General features: G+C 29.8%; 1 protein-coding gene across 1 annotated transcript; it reads left to right on the top strand.

Moving 5' to 3' along the window:
- The first annotated feature begins 5,359 nt into the window (after positions 1 to 5,359).
- LOC133819830 (glycine-rich RNA-binding protein 4, mitochondrial) lies at positions 5,360 to 7,728 on the top strand. Its single transcript, XM_062253184.1, has 5 exons — positions 5,360 to 5,512; positions 6,122 to 6,268; positions 6,363 to 6,431; positions 7,278 to 7,384; positions 7,464 to 7,728. The coding sequence occupies exons 2-5, from the start codon at positions 6,148 to 6,150 to the stop codon at positions 7,587 to 7,589; spliced, it is 423 nt and encodes a 140-aa protein (XP_062109168.1). The 5' UTR covers positions 5,360 to 5,512; positions 6,122 to 6,147; the 3' UTR covers positions 7,590 to 7,728.
- Positions 7,729 to 16,944: the final 9,216 nt, after the last annotated feature.

Genomic DNA, 16,944 nt, shown 5'->3' on the forward strand with positions numbered 1-16,944 from the left:
TGATATTACCAATATAAGTGTATTTAATTCTAATTGATTTTCAGATATTAAGATATCAGATTTGTTGGATATTTGGGCATTAATGCATTTGATTCACACATTTTTCAACTCTCTATGAAGCCTATAAAAATAGGCTTCTCCTTTCATTCTAGGCACACAGATACAAAACATCACACACTTAGTTTTTTTTTTCTTTTCTTTTTCTCTTCAGTCTGTGTAGTAATTTATGGTGATAGAGGGAATGTTTATTGTGTAGTAATTTCTGGTGATAGAGGGAAGGTTTGTTTCGAGTTCGCCTAAGCAGACGCAGTGGTGCATTCGTCTTGCTTGATAGCTGTTGTATCTTGGGAAGTGGTTGCTCATGAATTCTCTAGCACCATTCAAGTAGAGGGGGCAAATTTGCTTTAAGGAAATCGTGTTTCGCGTGCCTCGGCTTTAGTTTATTATTTCTATTGCATTGTTTTTCATTTATGTTCTTCAATTAAATATATTAATATATATTTTGTTCTTCTCCACTATATTATTTCTAACACTTCAGTGGCGAGGCTTGATTCTAGGCGATAAGTGTCATTCCTTGGGGTGGCTTTCTTGGGCAAGGCCTCCTCTTTATCGTCTTTTTCGGGGCAGGGCTAGTTGAACGGTAGTCCTCCTTCGCTATTTTGGGTGGTGGTTCGAGTCTTAATGTTGTGTGGAGTTGGGAGTCGAGGGTGGTGTGATTCCAATAGGGCATTTCTCGTTGCTAGGGGTGGTGTTTCTATTTTGTTTTAATATATTTGTCTATGATTTTATTTAGTTTTTTATGCTTGTTTCATAATAGATTAGGTCATGTACCTTGGGGTGGTGTTAGAGATTACCATCATTTTGATTGTTAGATGTTTAAAAGGCAACCCACCTTTTTGTGTTTATGCTAGAAAGTCTAGATATGGTGTTATTTAGTTCTTTGTCATTGTAATCAGGTTGGCTAGCCTCTATTTAGATCTTCTCACTTGCGATATCTATTGTTGCTCTTGGAGTTTAACTTGACTTGTACGACTTTGTTCCATTTTAACCAATTAATGAGAATTCATTCCACTTTTTTTTTTCTTTTTTTTTTAAATCTGCATAGGAGCTACACATTTAATTTGACTTGGTGGCAAAAGTTTTTAATATTTTGCAATGTTGGCTATAATATGTCTATCAAAAGTTTTGGTGGTTAAAGTCTCTAATATTACATTTAGTTGTATTTGCTACTTTAAACGTTGATTCAATGCACACTTAGCTAAACCTACTAATTGATTTATTTGGTATAAATTTAAAAATAATTTATAGTCGTTCATATGACAATATTCTATTGGCCCAAAATAATTTATATATAATTTAAAAATAAATTAAAAAGGCAAAATAAATTTACAACATTAAATTAAAAATTGAAAAACATAATAAAATAAATTTAATTACATTAAAAATTCAACTAAATTCACTTATTGAAAAAAGTAACTTTAAGTTAAAATAAAAAAATAATCTCAAATTTCCAAGAGGATGAAAAATAAGAAGAGAGAGTTTTATTTTAGTTTTAAATTGTTAATAAATTAGACAAGTTTAATTTCTTATTATATTTTAAATATATATGTTTTATGTTTTACTTTAATTTTTAAATAATTCTTATAAATATAATAATGCTTTTTATTTATAAATTATAAATAATTTTATGCTAATAACAAATTTGCATGTGGATTGCTAGTAAAACTTAACAATCAAATATCAACAGTCCCTCCTAAATATAAACATTGAGAATTTTAGCAGCTAATTTTTTTTATTAGGACAATATACGCACTAATTGCAAACGATTATATAACTTTTGCATCAATATTCATTTTTTAAATTGTAATAGGAACACGTATATTTTAGAATAGTATAAATAACATTATTAAAATTATTTTAAATAATATTGTAAAGAAGTATAATCTTGTTAAAATTAAGTTTAACTAAAATTGAGTACTATTTATATGATTTTTTTTTTGCCTTTTAGCTATTTACATGGGAATTTCACTTTGTTAATGTTTTTATGAATTTTTAATTTTATTTAGTTTTTTAAATATAAGACTTTTTATTTCCCATGTAAATGTATAGTTTATAAAATATATCATAGTTTTTTGCATAATAAATTTGTATTATTTTTTAATGTAGTTTTGTAATTTTTATTTTGTTGTTTTAACTTAACATTTTTTTCAAACATTTTACTAAACCTTTTTTCAAGCTTTTCATTTTAGTGTATTTTATATTTTTAATTTTTTTTTACATAAATAATTATTTAATAATCAAATAATTTTTTTAAAAAAATTATATTCGGTTCTTGTTTTAAATCCAGAATGACTTTTTTTAAGTTATATTAAATAAGATTCACTCTAGCCCATGGTAATTCACTCTAGCCCATGGTAACAAGTAATGTCACTATTTCACTTTAGTCAATTATTGTAGGAAAAAAATATCAACAATGATAGAAGAAGTCACTTTAGTCAATTAGTTTCATATTATTTTGTATATTAATGGATTATAATAAGTATTGATTTTTTTTCGTCAATTAATATTATATAAATAAAATAAATATTGAACTAAAAGAAAAACAAAATCCTGGAACGAGTTATACATTTATCAGTTTGAGAATGGTATTTGGTTACAAGTCAAGAATCCAATTTTCAACAAAAAATTTGCAGATATGAAACTAGTTACAACTCTCAAACAGGGAATAGTTGCAACCAGTTACAACTTTTTTATTGTAACTGATTATTATGACGTGATTACAGAAGAAAAAAATATTTAAAATTCAAAATAATTCAAGCAAAACTTACATATATGGTGAAGCCATGTATTTATACATTAGTTTTTAAAATGGTAGATAATCATTTGGTACTTTGTGTTTTTGTAAAGTATCATTTTGGAACAATGTGTTCACAATAATACACATTTGATACCATATATTTTGAAATCATACATATTTAGTACCCTAAATTCAAATTTAATTGATAAAATTTTGTGAATTTAAAAAATGATATCAATTATACGAGTTCTAAAATTTTGTGGATTTAAAAACTGATATCAATTATACGAGTTTCAAATTCAAATGTAATTACTTAATTACAAATAATTGATAGCAATTTGGTCATATTGATAAAATTTTATTTATCAAATCTTAGTCTAGGGTACCAAATATGTATTATTTTAAAATACAAAGTACCATACAAATATTATTGAAAAAAGATGGTACCAAAATGATATTTTTGTAGAAATATAAGGTATCAAGTGAGTAAATTCCCTTTTCAAAAAGACATATTTTAAAAAACTTTCATTTTATAAATGAGTAATTATATGTGCACCAAAATAATACATTTGATAGTTTATTTAACTAATCAAATTTATTTCAAACTGGACGAACAATTTTAAAACAGTGATACATTGGTTGGTTGGTATAAAATTTCAATTCGAATATCATTATTATATAAGGTAGTGGCCGAAAAAGACGTAGGCCCAATACAAGAGCCCATGCCCAAGCGAGTCTATCAAGGCCCATAACAAATAGTTAGGTCAAGTAAAGCCCATTAAAGGCATTCATGAGCCCATACGCGATAGGCCCAAACCTAAGGTTGGAGTCTTCCCTTGTAAAGTGAAGAAGTGACAATTTCTCTAAGAGGCCATGACTAAGAAAGCAAGGGCTTTCCTCCATCTCCAATAAAGATCATACATTGGACTAAGTTGGGGGATCTTACAAGTACATTAGACAGTGCTATAAAAAAAGTGATGTACATCTATATTTTAGCCTATCTCCATATAATGGAACCCTAATCGTGATCTAAAATGTGTGTCAAGTTTGACACAGGCTAAAAATTGTATCAAATTTGGTACAAAATATAGCATGTGTTAAATTTAATGCAAAATATAACATAAATCAAATTTGGTATAAAATATAGTATGAGTCAAATTTGATCCACAATAAATATCACATTTTTTAATTACTCATTTGTCACTCATTAATACGATTTATCAATTGAAAAAGATTTTTAATTTTTAATTAATTTCTTAATGATAAAAAATTAATTGTTTCGCATATTTTCAATAAACATTAATAGTTATATTGGTTTTTTTTAAACTAGTTTGCACTTTGTGCATAAATACAAAAAGTAGATCAATTGTAACATTAACACATATTTTAGGTCAAATTTGACACAAAATATACAACATTAATTAGAAATGATCTTAGTAAGTCAAATACTCACTCATTTGCTTCGAGACACTATTATTCTTAACTTTGGGAGCTTAGATTAACTCTTAATCATTCCATCAAAATAGAGAGTAATTATTTATTGCTTTTTTCTTTTTCTTTTTTTTTTTACTTAACTCTTTATTTCTCCATCAAAATAGAGAGTATTTTTTTTTTCTTTACACTGCAAGCTTATTGACTGCATCGTTGGAGTGTCTGAGACTAGTACCACCCTATTGTCCCAAGTTTTTTCGGTTACTCTTTACTTTGTTTTATAAGTTGTTAGTACTCACGAACCATCATCTCACAAAAAGAGGTGTACCAGTGGACTTCTTTTTGTTTGGATCCCGTGAATAGTTTTTTGCGCAATTTTTTTTATAACCGTGTATATTATAGTTATTTAGAGCATTCTGTAAATTTTTAGAAAATTCCGAATAATTTAGAGTACCGAAAACAATGTTCAAATATATTGTTTTTCACGCGCATAAAAAAAATAGTCAGCGTACCAAGCCAAGGGCTAGGGCTTTATCCGAACAAGGACTCCCGCGGGGTAGAAGGGAGGGCTTCCACAGAGTCTGACGGAGGAAAAAGAGTTGTAGTAAGCTCGGTAGAGCGAAGGAAAAGCCTTCAGAGAGCGGGGGTAGGCCGGAAGAAAGAAGTCGAGAAGCGAGATTACGTTGAAGGATCTCGAAGGTGGTTGAAGGCACATCTGTGCAACAACATGTTTGAACTTTGTTTTCGGTACTATAAATTATAAAGAATTTTTTAAAAATTTGTAGGATATAACTAAATAACTACAATATACATAATCATAAAATAAATTCACGGGGTGCAAACAAAAAAATGTGCACCATAAAAATACCCTAAGTCTATTATGGTTTTTCTAAAAAAAATGGGTAATATAAATAAATATTTTTAAAAAATTGAGTGTGTAAAGTGATATATCGTCGAATTTAAATGTCAAAATTATTTAATTTAGATAACCAAGCAAAAAACAAAAGAAAAAATAAAAGTAGCAGAGCTTTAATCACCTACGCGCTGATTCAACTTAAGAACCTAAATTGCCTTTCGATTTAAAGTCAAATGGCAAAGGAGTCTCAATGGTACAACCAATCAAAGCACTAATTATCAGTCACATGACTAAGCATCCGCACTAGATTATAGTCTCTCATAACCTGAGATATTTTTGGGTGTTGGCTCTATATATTGTTAAACCCTAGCCGCTTCGTTTGTATTCATTCGTTTCCTTCGGTCTTAACCCCTCTTCCTTTCACTGAGGTACACTCTACTCCTAAAACCCTAGCTCTCTCTGGTTTATGATTTTCATTTTTTTTTGTAGAATTAGTTCTGTTGATTTATTCTATGTCTCCCGTTGCTGGGAAATGGTTCGAGATTATTTGATGATTTTTTTTTTTGGTTAAAAAATTTCTTTGTTTTGTTGTATTGTACCATTTCTAAGTAAGCAAATTTGAGATGTTAGTGCATTGAGATATTTGGGTGTATATAGATCCAAAAGCAAATGTTATATATATATATATTGTATGTGGGTTGTTACTGTTATATGATTCTCGTGTAATGAGATTGAATTTAGCAAAGGAAAACATTCAGATGATTTTAAGGTAACGAAGCTATTTTATTTACATATGAAAAGGGTGAGATGAGATTTCTAAGCATGAAATGATTTTCCATGATTTGATTGATTAGAAGTTTTGAAGAGAGGTTTTTCCAAATTTTTGGTTTTTTTGAGTGAAAACAATAGTTCATGATGTCCTGTCTTTGTGCTCTTCTACTCTGTTTAGTGATGATTTATTGTTTTGATAACATTTCAAATTTTTCTTAGTGATGTCAGAGTTTCTAACGTTGTAAGTTTGTTGTGTATTCTTGCAGCTTTTTGTAGACCCAAAAGACTACAAATGGCTTTCTCTGGTAAACTTGGTGGCCTCCTTAGGCAAACCATTTCTCAGAATATACAGTCACCCATGGCATCTATGCTTAATTCTGTTCGTTGCATGTCATCAAAGCTTTTTGTAGGAGGTATATTAGTGAACATTGTTAAATGTCATTCTAAAGTGGGTTTATTCTATTTTGTTTAGTTAAATGCTTATTCTTTTGAACTCGGTATTTTTAGGTCTTTCATATGGAACTGATGACCAATCACTAAGAGATGCATTTTCTGGCTTTGGTGATGTTACTGAAGGTGAGTTCAATGATGTCCTTTACAGTGATCATTGTTGTCTTTCTTCATTATAAGTTCTCACAAACTATGGTGTAGCATGGAAGATATTCTTCATTTACTGCATAATGTTTTCAGTTCTTCTGCTGAGCTATGATAGCAGCTTAAAATTCATTTTGGTTCTAATTTGCTCGGAAGATATTCTTCATTTACTGCATAATGTTTTCAGTTCTTCTGCCGAGCTATGATAGCCGCTTAAAATTCATTTTGGCTCTAATTTGCTCTGCATTGGTAGCTGAGCAAATTAAATCTATTCTCAATCCCACCGTCTGGCTCACTTCTAGTTTTTACTGGGTTTATTCTCGTTTAAAACCTTGCTTGGTAGAGATATTTTGCTAATTTGTGTTCTTGGCTTCTTCAAATCAAGGCCTTGTGCCCCAAAAAATTTATGTGGTATTGGTCATTGAATGTCAGTTCTTGTCTAGACTTGGCATAGGTTATTCTTAAAACTAAGTCTCAGCTCTAAGCTATTGTTTTAAAAAAATTGTGTTCCAATCAAACTTCTGTATGTAGTTCACATCTGTTGTAAACATTACTGTTTTTATATGCATATGTTCAACTTTAAAAAAGTATTACCTGTTTGCATTGCTACATCATGAGTAGTAGGAGCTTGATCCATAAAATGTTTCTAAGTTGTTTATTGAATTCATTCTTCCTTGTGCTACTACTTTCCTATCTCTGATTTTTCATTTCTTTTCTTCTCTTAATGTGCTATTGCCATATTATTCTCTGTTTTTCCCCATTTATCATCGGCATGTTTTGATTTCAGCAACATATTGACTTCATTTTGTGCTTGCTTGTGGTCTGCAGCTAGGGTTATATGTGACCGAGAATCTGGTCGGTCGAGGGGTTTTGGTTTTGTTAGCTTCTCCAGCGATGATTCCGCAAGCTCAGCATTGACTTCCATGGACGGTCAGGTAAGAACACGATTAATGTTATTGCATTGGCTTCAAGTCTATTACGCATATGTAAATTGTAATTCTTAATCATTTTCAGGCTTTACAAGGAAGAAACATCCGTGTAACGTACGCTACCGAACGATCTGGCCCGCCTCGTAACAACTTTGGCGGCGGTGGCGGTGGCGGTTACCGTGGTGGTAACTCTAGGGAGGATGACTTTTAAGCTCTGCTCGCGTGGTGTCGACTGGTTTCCGGCTTTAATAGTTTCTTAGGTTTTATGGTTTCATGATTATTTAATTAATTAGCTGAACTATGGAATGTTTATGTTCACTTTATACAAAGTGTTTGCCGGTTTCTTGTTATATATTTGTGCCATTTAGCATATGTTTTCTTGATTCTGATCAAACAGGTCTCTATATATATGGTGCTCACAGGGAGCTATGTATACAGACAAGTCAATGAGGTTTCGTTTTTGTTCTCTGTTTCCAAACCTTTCGAGGTCTGGAACTCATCCATTTTTTTCAATAAATAAAATCAATAAAACGAACTTATTTCAACGAAGCGAATTGATGAGTAATTGTTAAATTATTAATTGTAATTTTCATCTTAACAACTAGGAAGCCACTAATTTCTTCTTTCACTTCAAAATCTGAAAAGCCATCACTTTATGAATTGGTGAGTATTAATTTGAGGCCCATGAGGCCCGTTGAGTATTAAGAAAAAAGTTAATAACTTACTATGTACAAGACTACAATCACATTGGGCCTAAGCCCATTCATACGTTACAAAGGCTACAATCTGAAATTTAAGGCTCTTTTCTAATTTTACTTTTTCAAAATTTTCATCCAACATCTTAATTTCAGTGATAAGATAGTAAAATCAGCATTTTTTTTTTCATTTTAACCATATTAATGTGTGTAGAAATACAAAAAGAGACAAAATTATAACTATGTAACTTTTTATGTATAAAAGATACGTCACAAAGTTTACTTGACCAAAAGATGAAAAGATAAATAATAACAAAGGTATTATGCAATGGAAATTATATACACCAAAACTGTTATACCCAAAATTCGGCATTACCACGGGGTGGTCCGCAAAGCAATGACGTGTCAAGACAAATTCGCAAGATGCTACAGTCACCACCATTCACCACGAAGGAAAGTGCCCTAGCCAATGGCTCTAGCTAATTATGCTAGCCAGTTGACTGCATACCACAGGTCCCAGCTAGTCGCCATTAGCTGGTCGCGCGGAGGCCCTAGCTGATCGCCAAGGATCCTTGTTGCTCACTGGTGGCCCTTGCCACCCGAGCCTTCTTTTGCACAAGAGTGCTCCTTAAACCTCTACATGAATAGGACACATCATATTACCATTTTTGGTGAGATAAAAACCTGCATTCTTCCAAGTGTACCGAAAATTAGCCTGATCAGGAAACAAGTTGCCACCATCAGCTCTTCCCATCTCCGCGACTGTAAAAGTGCAAATCAAAATGTAACAAGGGTCGAAGTCAGAAAAACAAGTCAGAAACTGTTCATTTTCTAAGAGAGCTCCTACTCTCCATTACTGCAACTGCACTTGTTCTTGAGGGTTCAAAGTTCATCACAAATATTATTGGCTAAAATGGACGTAGGTCATCTTTTTTGAGCCGGACCACTATATGTCCTTGACTTTTTCATTTATTACCACATTTGTTTCCCTTTTTTCGGTTCACTATTCACAATAGAGATTCCATTTTAGATTTTACACAGAAAACAACACTTCATTTATTGCTCTGTGCAAGTTGGCTAAAAAATCAATCAACAAAAATATTACATACAATTACGTGTAAAGATTTTTTTTATTTAATAGGACCGTCTTAATTAAGTGCAATTAGTTAAAAAAAAACTCGTTACATAAATGAGTGTAATATTTTAATGCAAATTTTGTGTGGACATACAATTACTTAAACAATATACATGATCAGTAAATGTGTGTGGTGTGTACAAAGTTTGAGAAGCTCATGCCACCACGCTTAGATGGGGTGGTAGGAGCCTTGGGTTGGTAACTCAAAGTTAGGGTTCTAAACCTCTCACTTGCATATATATGTATAAATATATTTGTACATATATATTGGAGTAATGATATGTACATTCAAAATATACACCTAAATATTATACACTGTGATGAGGCAGTTTAGCCTAGCCAATCACATTTATTAAAACTGACATCCACTGGTTTAAAAAACAGTGACACATCACTGTATGTAATGTTTGTGTGCATATTTTATGGCATATATCATTACTCTATATATTGTCCCCTTATTATTTTAGGTATTGTTGCTGGTCGGTCGAGTAGGCGGTGTTAATGTTCTTGTCCCTCTTATCCTGAAACTGAAATTGTTCGATACTCATTATCTCAAAGTTATACTGAAAATGTACTACTAACATTGGAGATCAAGATCAAACTTAAAACGAAAATCGTAGAGTCGATAAGAGTAATTTTCGTGATAAGAATTAATGTTGTAAATAAAAAAGAGATATTTCATTGAGTTGTTATGTAGATATGTAATGCATTGAGATATCATTGACCTAATTGATAGTAACTTGTGATGAATTCTACAAACAAAAAAAAAAGTTGGAAAAGCACAAATGTAATCAAAGATCTAACTATCACTATAGTTGTGTCAGAGAAAGATTTACTGGGTACGGATCCAACACAGCCCAAAGTAAGTTGGCCTAAGAAGAATATAACCATTATGGTACTTACTTTATGTCTGTCCCAACCCACAATCAAATCTTCATAGGTTGATTCCAAAACGATGTCGTTTTGCACTTTTCTTGATTTTTGTGGATTTGTCGGTGAAATAAATGGAACACAAAAACAAACAGTAGTAATTACTAGTGTGACAAGAGAGAAAGAGAACACAAAAAGTTAAAGACAAAACTGTTTTGTGTTATGAGAATTTAGGGCTTTTTGGCCTATTTATAAATGCACATTGCACAACCAAAAGCTATGCTAAAAACTCATAGTCATTTATAGGCATAGACTAGTGGGTGCAATGCAACCATTTTACTTGGTGGATGCTAGGTCTTTATCTCACAAAGATTTCTTTTTTTTTTCTTTTGTTTTATTTAATAATTTAAAAAATAAAAAAGATGTCCACTATATACTAGGTGTGACCACACTCACACTCATTGCAATTGCATACTAATTTGTGATTGACAATGACACATTTGTTTATTGATATATTATTGGTGAAAACAATGTCACATATATCCTCAACTCAATTCTCACACCTCAAACTCATACTAAATTTATATATAGGATAATTATGGTATGAACCGATGTATATTTTTGTGTGTTTTCAGGCTCGTGAATAGTTGTTACTGTGATTTCTTTTTATGACCGTGTATATTGTATCTATTTAATGCATTCTGTAAATTTTTAGAAATTTCGAATAATTTACAATGCAAAAAACTAAGTTCAAACAGAATGTTTTCTACGCGCATAAAAAAAATTAGTATTGCGTGCAATAAACTTGTTTGAACCTAGTTTTCGGCACTGTAAATTATTCGAGATTTATTGAAAATTTTCAGAATATTCTAAATAACTACAATAAACACGATTTTAAAAAAATCGCACTGAAAACTATTCACAAGCCGAAAACACAGAAAGTATGCACTGGTGCATATCTTTTAAAAGTACCCTATATATATAGTGATGATTATTTCTTCCAATTAGAAGTAGCATGTTTGTTGTTGGACTCAGCCTAGATAATCTTGTCCACTAATTTTATAATTAACAGTATAATTTCTATTTTCATATATATATATATATAAACCCAATGAAAATGACCCTTTTTTTTTGTATGGCTCCTAGTTAGTATGAAGGTATGAGGGTCCTCTTAATGCCGTTTCAAGGTGGTAAAGAGTTGGTTAATTTCCAAAGTATTTAGAACAATATGTTTTATAAATTATTTCTTCTAAAAATATATACATTTAAAAATTAGTTTATACTTTTTTGGACCTTGTATTTTTTTCCTTTACTTATTTGGACTCTGTATTTTGACAAATTACTTTTTAGACCCTGTATTTTATAAAATGGTTAAAATAGAACCCTAAACCTGATTTTGGTCGATGTTTTCTCAACTAAAATCACAAATAATTTACCAAACTAACAATTCAGAAGAAAAATAAAATCATTCTGCTTAAAAACTATGTTGTTATATTCAATTTTTTCTTCATCAAAATTGAATTTAAGGTTTTATTTTAACTATTTTACAAAATATAGGGTCCAAAAAATAATTTGACAGAATACAGCATTCAAACATATAATGGAACAAAACACAGGATCCAAAAATGTATAAACCCTAGTAATTATAATGCTTCACATGCATCGTTACCTATATTATTTATTAAAAAAAAAGATAGACCTTTGTATTGCTCTATTTATGAATGATAATAATAATTTTGTTCTTTCAAGGGATTCAATGTGTATATTAGCGAGATAATCAGTTAATTAGTTGCCTTTCTCTAAATTGAATAATGCTATATTGAGTAACATATCTCAATCAAATGACGTTTAGTCACTGATATTTAAAGCAAGCAAACAATAATTTGACTTTGATATTAGTTATTCCAATTATAGAATGTGATCACTCTTTGTCAAATTTCTTAAATATATTATTAGTTAAAACTTATATAATATTGATCATTAAATTAAAAAGAAATAAAGCATGGAAATGTGTATAAAATTGTGGGACAATGCATGCCATTTGAAAAATAAAGTTCAGCTAAGTAACGATCCCTTTTGAATATTTGATTATAGTATTAAAAGAGTCAATAAACAATATCAATTTTTTTTTGGTAGGTAACCATTTGGTACTCTGTGTTTTTGTAAAGTATCGTTTTGGTACTCTTTATTTACAATAATGTTCATTTGGTACCTTATATTTTAAAATCGTACATATTTCGTACCTTAAACTCAAATTTAATTAATATAATTTTGTCAATTTAATCAAACTGCTTTCAATTATATGAGTTCCAATTTCAAATTTAATTACTTAATTACATATAACCGATGACAGTTTTGGTCATATTGACAAAATTTTATTTATCAAATATGAGTCTAGGGTACCAAATATGTATGATTTTAAAAAACAAGATACCATATAAGCATTATCGAAAAAAGAGGGTACCAAAACAATATTTTGCAAAAATACATAGTACTAAATGAGTAAATTCTTTTTTTTTTTTCATTTTAGGCCACAATAGTATATATTTATATTATAAAAAGTCATACACATAACCACTTTATACATATTACATACCATGTAGAGCAATATTTGGGTGTGTTTGGAAACAATTGTGTAATTACTAGGATAATAATTATATATATGAGTAATTACCCTATATTTTAGAATACAAGGTGTGTTTGGATGTCATGTGATAATTACTTATGAATTTTATTGTTATGTTTGACAAAACATGTAGTAATTACATAGAAAAATAATATTATGTAATAAATACGTTATAAAATTGATAGTAGTTAGTAATTACATAATGTAATTACATCTAATAGCTATGAGAATTGAAGAGTGTAATTGAGACTCTTTAATTGCTTATAATTACATAGTGACACTACAAAAAACAGGGCCTATACCGAGAACAAATGTCCTCGGTATAAGCCCAAATGTCATCGGTATAACCTCTACCGAGACAATGTCGTCGGTAGAAAGTTATCGGTACATCCGCGTCGGTAAAACAAAACTTCTACCGACGACATTAAAAATGTTCTCGGTATAGGTTTTACCGAGACAATGTCGTCGGTAGAAAGTTATCGGTACATCCGCGTCGGTAAAACAAAACTTCTACCGACGACATTAAAAATGTTCTCGGTATAGGTTTTACCGAGGACATTGTCCTCGGTAGAAAGTGACAAAAGTCCTCGGTACAACCATCCCCAATTTGTCATCGTACTGGTATATACCGACATCTTAGTGGTATATACCGAGGACAATCTCCTCGGTATAGACTTTTCCCCAATTTTTTTTTATATTTGTTATTCCCTTATTTATTTATTTATTTATTTTGAATTAAATATAAAAAAATAGAATAAAATTAAAACACTTATATTAAACATATAAATAAAAACATAAGAGTATGTTCGCTGAATCAAAATAAAGAATTGTCTTAAACATGATAATGTAATAGTCAATTGTAATAAAATTCATACATAAGTCCTACTGAGTCGGTGCTCCAACATCGGGATCATCGGGTGGTGGTGGGGCACATTGAAATCTCGGGGTGATACAATGAGTCCGGACATGCTCCTCTAACTATCGAAGACGCTCTCTCATCTCAGACAACTCTTCATTTCTAGTTTGTGAAGGACGAAAATCAAATGGAGTTCGGCCCCTTATGTTAAGGATACGTCCATATCCTTTCTGGTGGCCCCGTCGTTTTGCGAAGACAGTTTGTACCAAAGATATGTCTTCATCTTCAGGCGCACTCGAAACTGGTGTGGAACTCTCAGTATCAGTTGCCTGTGTCTGCTGTGTGTCGCGGTATGCACGCAATTCCTCCTGTGATACAATGTATAATGTAATTAAAATTTTGAAACAATTAAAAATTTGAAAAATGTTTAAAAAAACTTAACGTACCCAAGTATTTTTGGCTATCTCTGTCACCCTCCCTGTGCCTGATTTATGGTGAGTATCCATCCAGCTATCCGGGATGGACTCAAGTTGCCCAGTCTCTAAATTGCGCTGTCACGTACATATATTTTTATAAAATTAATAATTAAACGTAAATAAGAAAAATAAACTAAAAAATAATTAATTAACTAACCTTTTTATAGCGTAGGGCTGGGATTGACTGAGAGCCTCCATAGCTAAGCTCTTTCAGTTTCCTTCTATTTTCCTTGTTGACCACAGAACGTTTCTGCAAAAAGTTATCGTTAGTAATATATTTAATTAAGATAGTTAATTTTAGCAAGAAATTAATACCGTAATTTCTGGGCGTCGGAAAATACATAAACTACTTACTTCCAAATGTGCAAGTATTCTTTCTTTCGAGGCATATGGTACTTTTGACCATTGAGGACAGTCCGGATCTGTGTACTGTCGAACAAGTAATCCGAGCTCTCTTGAGAAATTTGAGCTGTACTCTCCGATCTCTTTATATGTTCTCCCCCGCACATCCCACTCGAGAGGGAGAGGACGCCCCAACTATTCCCTCTTTTCCCGCGTGTTCAATCCTTTATGGCGTCCACGTTTATTTGGAGGCGCTATTGTATGCAAATTCAATATTTTAAAATTAATATGGATTAATTGTTAAATTTTAAGGAGTATATCAATGTGTAAAGTATTACCTCGTTCACAATCAGCTGGGATATCTGACGGTCAAATTAATCCACGTGTGTGTCCTAATTCAGAGAGAGGCAAATGTAAAAGTCTTCAATGACTCACCCTCTCTAAACGGGTCTAAGGCTTCTTGTGATGAACACTAAAAAAATATAATATTATCACTAGGTGATAATAACACTATTATATCTTTGGTAACAATTTCTTATTACCAAAGAAAAAAACAAATAAAATTAAATATGTTTTTTTTAATGTCTTATGCTCTTTGAAGTTAATTATGTTGTTTTATGATATCTAGCTATAATATATTTTAGTGTAAATATTATTAAAATTATTTAAATTTGACATATTAATTTGGTATTTATTAAATTACATATTTTACTTATGCTTTATTGAATTGTTTTATTAATTAAAACAAAATTTCTAAGATTTGTTCAAAATTTATTTATTTACTTTAGGATTTAATTATTACTTAAATTATTTAATTAATGTTTATTTTTATTAAAATTTAGTTGCATAATGTTAATGTTAATTTTTTTTAATCTTAATTTTAAAATATATTATTTATATAAAAAAACATAAATTACTCAAAAATTGAAAAAAAATTAAAAACAACTAACAAATATTATTAAAAACATATTTTTTTAATTTTAATTTTAATAATGATTAAAACTAACAAATATTAAATTTAATTTTTTTAATTTTAATAATGGTTTTCTAATAATATATTTGTTAATTTTATTTAATCAGAACTAACAAATATTATTTTTTACATATTAATTTAGTATTTATTAAATTACATATTTTACTTATGCTTTATTGAATAGTTTTATTAATTTAAACAAAATTTCTAAGATTTGTTTAAAATTTATTTATTTATTTTAGGATTTAATTATTACTTAAATTATTTAATTAATGTTTATTTTTATTAAAATTTAGTTGCATAATGTTAATGTTAATTTTTTTTAATCTTAATTTTAAAATATATTATTTTACTTATCAATTCACTATTTATTAAATTAGAAATTTTATTGAGTACTTCTACTAATATTCACAATATCTCTAAATTTTACAATTCTATAAAAAATTCGGCAGCATAACGACTATATTTTCATCTATCCCAAAATTTAAAATCCTGCAAATAAGACATAAAAAATATCCAGACCCAGATCATGCAGAGAGCATTACAAATACATTTTAAACGACTATATAATTTATAATTATTAGTCTGAATTTTATTAATTATTCAATTTTCTAACCAAAATATTAAAATTCTACTAAAAATTAACAACAACAAATTAATCATCAATATTCATAAAATTTGAATTTTTACTACTAACATAACAAAAAAAAAAAAAAATTGACAACAACAACATACTAACATTACCACCAAAATTTTCAAATTAACACTCAAATATTTAATATATTTACTAATATGTTTAATACACATAAAATTCACCAAAACAACATAGAATTTATTTAAAAAAAAATACTAATTACTCATCTAACAATTTTCTAATTCCTAATATCATTTTTACTAATACTTATTTTGAAAACCTAAAAATAAATACATTCTATCTAATATAATAATTTCAGATTTTTATTAAAATTAAAATTATATTATTTATATAAAAAAACATAAATTATTCAAAAATTGAAAAAAAAATTAAAAAAATACAGAAAAATTAAAAAAAAACTTACCAATGCCTTCAATATCTTGCTAGCAATCTCTTTAGTCCAACAAAAACCGAATATCCAACCTTCAAACAAAAACTACAAAATATCATTATACAATTTCATAAATATATATATATATAAAATGAATAAATAAACCATACCTTCAACAAATACACAGAAATCCCTTCACCCTTGGCAATTTTGAGGCTTAAAGCCGAGCTTTTTGGGAGGAAAATGGCGGAGGGAGGCGGACGGCTCGGAGAAAACCGAGAGAAACCAGAGAGGAAGGGGCTTCGCGGCTGTGGGGTATATTTATAAACCCTCTACCGAGAACATGTTCTCGGTATAGGTTCTCGGTATAGCAACTAAACCTATTCAAAACCGCGAAAATGTCCCGCGCATATGAAATGTCTATACCGAGGACATGTTGTCGGTATAATGTTCTCGGTATAGAACCTTTTTTTTGTAGTGTGAGACAAACATGCAAAATTGAGTAATTATTCCGAATTATACCTAATTCCAAAACTGAGTGACTTTCCAAACACACCTTATCTCGCTT

Source organism: Humulus lupulus, chromosome 2 (genome assembly GCF_963169125.1).
Source record: "Humulus lupulus chromosome 2, drHumLupu1.1, whole genome shotgun sequence".
In the NCBI taxonomy this organism is placed as follows: Eukaryota; Viridiplantae; Streptophyta; class Magnoliopsida; order Rosales; family Cannabaceae; genus Humulus; species Humulus lupulus.